The following is a 9,532-nucleotide window of genomic DNA, read 5'->3' on the forward strand; positions in this document are numbered from 1 at the left end:
AACCAATTCCTCTTGTCAGACTATAATATCGGAGACCTGAAATAAAACTTAGTGTTAAATAAATTCAACCTCTACTAAAACAAGAAAGTATCCGCTGTTTTGATTTTTAAATCGGCTTTCTAATTAGTTGCAAGCTCTTATCCCTCCTGTGGCGGAAGCCGGGAGGCAGCTACTTACTTTGTTAGTGTTTTGTTTTGCGCACCTTTTTAAAACGCTTTTATTACTCGACTATGAAGTTTTAAAACCATGTGAACATTTATTGCGATTACCTCCGCTCGAAATGTAATAGTGGTGGTTTATTTCCCCCCTGCCCTGCGCTTTAGTGAATAAGCAATATCTTGCTGTTAGTTACCTCCCTCGTCACTCGGACCAACTTCAGCCGACCTGGGCATTGGAACTGCTGAGTCCCGGGCGGGTAAAAGCAACTCTAGCGGTCATCTTAGTTGGGGGCAGCGCTAGCACGCTCTTGATTGGCCAGCATAAAAGGGAAGGGCCTGCACCACGTAGCGGACGCGAATTGCGGACGCGCCGGACCTGCGCCGGAGTCGCGCCAGAGTCAGGCCCGTCTACGCCCGTCCACGCCAGGACGGGCCTAGGGACAATGGATCCGGCTCCGCTTCCAGCAACCCCTGTCCATCATGGTGCTAGTATCATCTATACTGGTGAGAAGTTAAAACAGCTCTATTACCGTCCCCCTGCACAGTGCACCACATGTGTATTGCCGGTTAAGAACTTTAAATGCACTCACTGCGGCTTTTTTACGGGCCAAATGTCTATGTGTAATCAACTGAAAGCATTACATCAACGGGGTAAACCGAGGGGTAGAAACAAGGCTGTTAAAACTCCCTCTTCCCACACAAATTTGCAGTTCTGGAGTGTGAACTGTAGATCACTTCCAAAACATAAGGCTAATATTCACGATTTTTTAGTAGACGAAAATCCTGATGCTGTGTTCCTTACGGAAACCTGGCTTCAGGAAAGCTCGGGCCAGATATCGCCATGGCGATTCCTGACGGTTATAAACTGGTTAAAAAGGATAGAGACACTGGTAAAGGAGGTGGTATTGCGGTAATTTTTAAGTCAAATTATACATGCACCCTTGATGCTTTCCCTATGCTTGGATGTGAAGCCGGACTTTTTAAGCCCGCTATAAGCCCCCAGTTCACTCTGTCAGGTCTTCTGATCTATCGTCCTCCTGGAAACACGAATACCTGGACAACTTCCTTTGCAGACATCATTGCTCCTCTTTCCCTGAAGGCGGCCAACTTTACCATTCTTGGCGACCTGAACCTCCATCTGGAAGATGATCAATGTAATGTCAGCAAATTGTTTTTATCTGAACTGGAAGCCTTAAACATTTTATTATGTAACTCAGGGCCTACACACTCTGCTGGGCATTTATTGGACCCTGTCCTTTCAAATCTTCCTTTTGAATGTTCTTCTCTTGCCCGTCCACTGGAATGGTCGGATCATTACGCTGTACACTTTGCCCTATCTCAGACAAAAACCCCAAATAATAACAGCAGCAGTAAGGATGTGTTTATACGTCGTTGGCACAAACTTAACACAACTGATTTTAATGCACGCTTAATGAACACTCTTCCTTATACCAACACATCCACATCCGTATTAAATTCCGAAGTATCCAAATGGCTGAACTCTGCCATTGATGAACTTCTCCCCCTAACATCCAAAAACTCTACATCTCACCGACCACCTGCACCTTGGTTTTCTGAAGACCTTAAACACATGAGATCTAATTGTAAGATTTTTTAAAGAAAATGGAGACGTTCCTATTCTGCCTCTCGTAAAATAGCCTACAAGGAAGCCCTTAGGGACTACCATCACCAGTGTAAAATGGCGAGAGCTGCCTATATCTCGAATACAGTCACTAATGCCCAAAACTGTCCACTCACTCTTTTTTCGGTTGTGAAGAAATTAACAGGAGCAGATGCGGTACCAGCCCCCCCCCCCCCCCCCCGCCCCCGCCCTGGATGAGGCTCAATGCAATTCTGTTGCAACATTTTTCATATCTAAAGTAGAGCGTATCTACGACTCATTAAGTCCCCCTACATCTAATGATACGTCTCTGCTTGAATCAACAGTGACTCCAGATGTTTCACTCTTTACAAGGACCAAACTTGCAAACTGGTTACCCTTCGATGATGCCTCTTTCTCTCATTGCCTGAATAGTATTAAATCTGGCTCCCCACGGGATCCGGTCCCTGCCAAAATCTTAAAACTTCTCGAACTCAGCCCACGGCAAGTATTAATGCAACTTCTCAACTCTTCATTACTTGAGTCATACGTCCCACAGGAGTGGAAGCATGCAATGATAATTCCTTTACTAAAAAAGGCTGGAGCTGATATTGCCAATCTGTCAAACTTCAGACCAATTTCATTGCTTCCCATTTTATCAAAGATCCTGGAAAGGCATATTAACACACAATTAAAACATTTTTACATCCGTCCCAGTCAGGCTTTAGAGCGCACCTTTCGACTGAAACCACACTTCTAGGAGTCACCCAGAGTCTACGACACAGTGTCAATCGTGGAGAAACATCCGCCCTTATTCTTCTCGATATAAGTGCGGCGTCGACACTGTGTCTCATTCCATCCTTCTTGCGACTCTCCGATTCCTGGGAGTAGAGGGTGCGGCTCTAGCTTGGATAGCCTCCTTCTTAAAAGATCACACTTTTCAGGTGTTTTCTGCTTCTGCTTCTTCTACAATTTGTCCCTCGGCGTATGGTGTTCCCCAAGGGTCTATACTCAGTCCCTTACTATTTAATATTTATGTAAGACCCCTAGCTACTGTTGTGGAGGAAGCTGGTCTTACACTGTACTCCTACGCCGACGACACACAGATCATTTTTTCTCTCTCCAATAAAGAATGCAATAACACCTCTGCTCTGAAAGAAGGTTCGATTTGTGTCTCCGAATGGATGAAGAGTAACTTTTTGAAGCACAACGGTGACAAAACCGAGGTTTTGATACTGGGCAAGGGTAAGGATCTCTGGGGCCCCCACCATTGGCCCAATGATATGGGACCTACCCCACTACCTGTAACTGTAGTTCGCAATCTCGGGTTTCTCATCAATGAGAAACTTACAATGAGACAGCAGGCTGTGAAGGTGGCCTCTATTTGTTTTGCCACCTTGAGATGGCTTCAAACGATCTTGTGGATGCTGCCCCCTTCCACACAAAGAACGGTAGTCCAGGCGTTGGTTGTTTCCCGTCTGGACTACGGTAACGTCCTATATCTTGGAGCCGACCTAACAACCATAAAAAAAACTCCAGGTTGTGCAGAACGCTGCTGCTCGACTGCTCTGCAATGTTTCTAGGAGAACATCCGCCTCCTTAGCACTCCGTGACCTTCATTGGCTCAAAATCCCAAATAGAATCAAATTCAAAGCCCTTTGCCACGTTTATTAAATCAAACACGGCTCAGCCCCTAAATACCTTCAGGGCCTTATCCAGGCCTATAAACCCAGTCGAACTCTAAGATCATCAGTAAATGGTGACTTCTCTGTTCCTAGATTTAGGCTAACAAAAATGGGAGGCCTCTCTTTTGCCCATCTAGGTCCTAAATTTTGGAATGCTCTTCCTGTGACCCTAAAGACAGAAACCAATCTTTTTCGTTACCGCAAGGGACTTAAAACTTGGCTCTTTCAACAGTAACCTGTAGCCCTAGTAAAATCAGCCTGCAAATCCTTCTTCTTCAGTCGGTCCCTGAGCGCCGGGAAACCCACTGCGGGTAGCTGTGCGCTTTAGAAGTTCAAATAAATAAATAAATTAACTTCAAGGATAGCAGAAACCCTGTATTATTGTATGGATTTAACAGCATGCTTTAACAATAAAGCCATTACCAAATCTAACCCACAAAAATACTTGCGATTTCTCTGCGAAATGAACTATGGGAGAAAGGTTCCTTGAAACTACTCAAAGCATTCAGATCAGCTAATTACACTTAATCCCAGTTCTTTGTTGCTCATAGGACAAAGTGGCACTCTGAAAGACTATATAGAAAGCTGGCCTATGCAATACATCCTCTTGCTAAAACCAGAGTGCAACTGGACCTTCTGCTAATATGTTACTCTTTTGCCCAAATGAGTATTTTTTTTTAGCTATGTGGGACGATGCTACATATTCACAGAGAATCCTCTTTAAAAATGTTCTCCTGCAAAAGATTCAATCGACAACATACCTTTGTATTATCATGCTAACCCATGCAATATCCCTCAAGCCATTACTCAATACTGAAAAGGAGAAGTTTGCACACTAACAAATAAGGTGGAATTTACTTTCTTTTATCCTTAAGAGGTAAATAGCACTTAAGAAATACAGAAGACATGTGAGCAATAAATGCTACGTTGAACGACTAACGCAGCATGTTTTTCCATTTTTAATGTCTCTTCCATATTGAAGCAGCATTACTGTCTGACTGAGAATCAAACTGTTCTTCCGGAGTTTTAACATGAAAATTTCACCATATCTTCCTCCAATTCCCTTCTTCATAGTTTCTTACAATTTTGATAGGAAATATATTGTAAATATGCTGTAATGCAAATCTTCTGAAAGTGACATATCTATGACTGCAGGACCTACCTCAGGCTTTGCATTTTTTTTCTTAAACTGTATATTGTGAAATATGAAACAGGATGCTTTAAGCCAAATATTTCTTTGGTAAGCATCAAGCTCCTGATGAGCTCTTTGAATAGGCTTCATTAGCTCTAGCTAATCCGCTGATAATGAGAATGACATCTAAAAGATGTATAGGATGTTATTTAATAAAGGTGGTATTTTTCTTATGGCAGTTATTTTGGCTGACACCTTTGCTATATTACGTATGAACGTTGCTGTACCTGTGGGAAAATATGCCTCTGGAATTTGGCTGAAAACCCTGAAGTACTCAATGAACTTTTAAGATGTGTTTAAGAACAACCCGCTAAACATATTGTTTTAGACAAAATATATGAAAAGTGCATTTTAAAATGTGCTACTTCTTTAATAAATAAACATGTTTAGGACAACTGAAACTATCGCCGTAGAGGTTGGTGCGTTCTTTTCGCTTGTTGAAAAAAACAGGGAGACAGGAAAAGAGGTAGTGGTGGGTGGGGGGGGATTTCGACAGACGACGACGAGGGAAATGTAAAACAATAATTAATTTTCCCTCGTAGTCATCTGTCGGAATCCCCCTCCACCCTGCCTCACTGCTCTTACCTGCACAGGCCGCGGCTGGCAAAACCCTTGAAAAGGGTTGCAGCAGCAGCAGCCAAGGAAGGGAAAACTAGGCCAGTTATAGGTTTAGTAGTTTAGAATGGCAGTGAATGTTCAAATTTGAGGGGACTGTATGTGCTGAATCTGCAAAAGGAGAGAGACAAGACCCTCATGAAGAACTGCCATAGCTAGCACCACACAGAGCGAGAATACGCCTGCAAAAACAGTGGACATAGCTGAGAAAGAATGAGATGAGATCCACTTGGAGGGGGTTATGCATCAACCGAATGAGATGCTGTCTCCAAACAAAAAAAAGGAAGAGAAAAAGACAAGATTTGTGGAAACAAAGCCCACAAGAAAGGTGGGGTGGGGTGGGGGAGCGGAGAGGGAAATAAAAACACTTTGGTGAGATCCACGAGTTAGAGCGTAGGACTTTAAGGGGAAAGACTTCCACAAACAAGAACGGAAGCAAGTGAAAAAGGTGCACAGCTGTATTTGAGGACATAACAAGACTGCAATGATCTAGGGCTCAAGCGGCACTGGCAGTGGGGCTTAGCATCTAAGTGACATACCACTGAAAAAATACAACTTTGGAAGCCTGATCTCAAAATCCAGAATATTTTGCTACTCAAAGTTCTAGCAATAGCACACAAAAGTTGAGTTTTTTTCCATTTTCATACAGCAATTAATACCAGGGCAGACATGATTCTTTTTATTGACAATTTTAGAACATAAGGACAATATATCTCTGAGAAATTAAGATATTGACCTATACTTGGGGACAAAATTCGAAGCTCTTGGCTGAATAGTATACAAATTAGGCAATAACCCACATTGCCTAGTAGTGATCTAGCTATAACTCTTTGTTTGGAATTATAATATTTGGTGTGGATACCAAACAGAAAGGCTACCATATCCCTCACCATTATTTAAACACTACCTTCATAAGAAAGCCTAAATAAAGGCCTGGTGTACTTTTGCAATAGAATACAGTGCTCAAAAGAACAAATCTAACAAAATCTGTCATACTGGCTTGTCAAGAGAAATACAATTCTACTCAAAATGCCACATTAGTGTTTTAAGGATAAAAATAATGACAGGGCTGCATCAACTCACACAAAACTGCTACAGCTCCAGACTCAAACAAGAGGCATTCTTCGCGGTTTCTTGTTTCCACAATTACGCTGAAGGGAGGAGGGTCGAGCTTGTGATAAATCCGATATCCTTTACTGAAAGCCATGGTGGCTCCTGTCAAAAGTCACTCTGAAAGAGACCATCACATTATTAACATAAAGAGGTGCACTGAAAATAGCAGTTTCAATAACAGTGAAAATATATACAACAGGACAATCAATACAAAAGTCCAGTCAGAGACAAAGTCTAGTTCTTAACATAGGTGCTTATTCTTTAACCACCTCTAGACGTAGGTGTATTCATTTGCACTGGGTAGTGTGTGGTGATGTTTTGAACAAATTACTGCAACATATTTCTGCTTTCATTAAGCATGCAGGTGCCTTAGGGTGTCTGGACGCTCGACTCAAAGTCAGGAGATTGTGAGAAGACATTTAGAGCAAGAAGCTGTAGGTTTTAAATGTCTTCCTGAACATAGTATAGCAGGTAAAGGTTTATATCTCAAGTGAAAGGGAATTCCTGAGAGGTTGTTTTTAATGAAAAGGCACAAACGCCCTGGCAAGACTTTAGTGCAATATTTAAAATATCAATTTAGTAACACAGCAAGGGCTAAGCAGGTTGCAAGAAATTTAACAAGGTCCTTCACACCACTATACAACAGCCACTGCTCAAAGCAAATGAACCATGTACATCAAGATTAATCATTGCTACAAAGTAAAGTGTGTTCTTTGTTGGCTAAAACAAAGATATTGCCAATGCACCAAAACAAGAATCGAAGAAACTCATGATCAAAGGGAGACTGACCCATCATCATGTTCAAAATGGAACTGACTGAAAATGTAGTATATGAGCATAGCTTCAATGCACTAACAAATTATATGGTTATATGTTTTATCTAATAGGAATTTGGTTGCAAGCGTAAAACATAAACACTTATCACAAGTCCTTCCAATAAACAAACACATCCCAAGACGGGCCCAAAATATCTAAATCCGGAAATAACATGAGGTTCCAAGACTAACCGCAGATGAAGTATGTGGGTGGGTGAGTTTCAGGCACATACCACCTCGAGTAATGAACAACTATGGGCAAAGGCTAACCGACTGTGATAGACTGATTTTAAAGCTGTTTGGCTGAATACGCATTCAAAACACATTCAACACATCAATATGGACAGGGCTCATTTCCTCACACTAGATGAGCCACCAAAGTAGTCTATTTTCTGTGGGAAAGGCGTCACCCTCTTTATCTATTCTGTCCCTGTAGAGCATTTGTTGGGGCCTCTTTCAGCAGTCACGAGCCCCTTGTAGCTCATATTTCTTTGAGGTTAGCCCTCTCTTTCGGCAGGTAATTACTTACACCTGTGTCTGTGAAGAAGGCCTGTGGAAAAGGCTCTGCCATTTGGCTCAAGTAGGAGGGGCATTAAGGATGGATTCAGTGCAGCTAATATTTGTCCCTTGCAGGCATATCTCTTGGAAAGAGGACACTCCCTGCTTGTGGTTATTTGCTCCTAGCGGGTACGTTACGCAAGGACAAGGAACTCTGCGGTTACTACTTAAGGCATTATCAGCGGAGATGGCTGTTGGCTCTGCTTGCGGCTCTGTTCTCAGGGCTGCAGCTACTGTCTCCACTGCAACCGGCTCTTCATCTCAATGTAGGATATGGCTTTGGTTTCATCTCCTCGGCAGTGCCTCTGCCTCTGCCTCACACTCCAGGGCAGCTTCCAGCTGACAGCACCTGTCACACACACAGTGGGGCTCCTACATCTCTGCTCAGACCTCAAAGGTGGAAGGCGGCTGGCCGGGGTTACCTGTGCAGCACTGCCACCCCAGGGTCCGCATCACTCGACCGCCCTTCCTAACAACTATCCAGATAAAGAGGGGGGGGGGATATCCCAGGCCTTACCTCCCGCTTCCCGAAACAGGACCCGAATTCCGACGTTTTTCGCTTATGGTTTCGAGCCGCCTTCAATACCTGAAGGGCTCTGTCAGATTTCAATAAGAGAAGGCACGGGAGGCAATAGGAAAGCTGGTTTATTTTGATTGACAGCATAAGGGGCAGTACTACAAGGGCCCGGTCGGCCCTCCAGACCCACAGCTCCTATGATTGGATGGGAGAAAAACATTTACCCGCCCCCGGAAAAGACGGCCCACCCACCCCGGAAAAAACGCTCTCTAGGCCGGTCCGACCCGGAAGAGACTTATCCAGCAATGTTAGCTCAGCTGTGCGCGAGCCGCCATTGCCGGCTGGAAGTTATGATTATTTGCGGTCATTGCTTTCTATTGGGTAAAATGCGTGTAGTCGGACATGGGCGCCCTTCAAGCTCTTAGGGAGTTGGAGGAAAGACAAGAGCACAATCAGCGGAAACCGAATGCGGGACTGTTGGTCGGTAGAATGGGACGGGCTTAGCTCTGAGTTCACACTAGGGCTCAAGAGACAGCATTTTGTTGATGTCAGTTAATTTAGCATGTGGCATGTGGAGTTCAAGGAACCTGAGCCAGACTTGGAGTTGCAGAAGGAGTGGCAGAGGCGTGTGTGACCCGTGCACTAGTCTCTGAGTTGCAATGAGGGGCCAAATTACATTGTTGGGGCCGGGGTAAGCTTATAGGTTTCAGGGCACAAGTCGGGGGTACACGCAGGTACACGGCGCCCAACCACTATTTTCACAGGGTGGACGCCGTCCCCCCTGATAAGAAGTTGGGCCCCACAGAAATATGCTGAACTTATCCTGGTGTAATTTTCAGACACTGGAACACGTTCAGCAGCACCTGTACGTTGTCTGTTTTCTATTCCCAGCAGCAACGTGCAGGCAGTGAGGGAGATTTTTTATGTTCACCTCCAGCTGGGCCAAAGTTAAGGGGCTTCCTTTTGTTTTAATATCCTGACTGAAGGTGGTCTGGAACCTCACACTTGAATGTAAATGCCACGTACGGGATACAAAGGCACGAAGCTTGTTATCTCTTCACAGGCACTAAAAGAGGCATGCTCTTGCCTTTGTTCAGTCCTTGAATATAAGAGATGCATGCACTGTAAGAATGTCAAGTGTGTTGGTCTGTCCCAGTATTTACAAAGGCACAATGCTTGTTATCTCTTCACAGGTACTAAAAGAGGCATGCTCTTGCCGTTGTTCAGTCCTTGAATATAAGAGATGCATGCACTGTAAGAATGTCAAGTATGTATGTAT

The 9,532-nt window shown here is 43.8% G+C and overlaps 1 protein-coding gene across 1 annotated transcript in view; it reads right to left on the minus strand.

Moving 5' to 3' along the window:
* The window catches only part of LOC147668996 (polyphosphatidylinositol phosphatase SYNJ1-like), a 287,979-nt gene extending 279,644 nt beyond the window's left edge, over window positions 1–8,335 (minus strand). The window contains exons 1-2 of the mRNA XM_086948301.1: window positions 8,254–8,335; window positions 6,334–6,480 (exon numbers count right to left, since the gene is read on the minus strand). Coding sequence (XP_086804427.1) covers window positions 6,334–6,457 — 124 coding nt within the window. The 5' untranslated portion in view covers window positions 6,458–6,480; window positions 8,254–8,335. The remainder of the gene's footprint in view (window positions 1–6,333; window positions 6,481–8,253) is intronic.
* Window positions 8,336–9,532: the final 1,197 nt, after the last annotated feature.

This window comes from Lissotriton vulgaris, unplaced genomic scaffold, assembly GCF_964263255.1.
Source record: "Lissotriton vulgaris unplaced genomic scaffold, aLisVul1.2 SCAFFOLD_2649, whole genome shotgun sequence".
In the NCBI taxonomy this organism is placed as follows: domain Eukaryota; kingdom Metazoa; phylum Chordata; class Amphibia; order Caudata; family Salamandridae; genus Lissotriton; species Lissotriton vulgaris.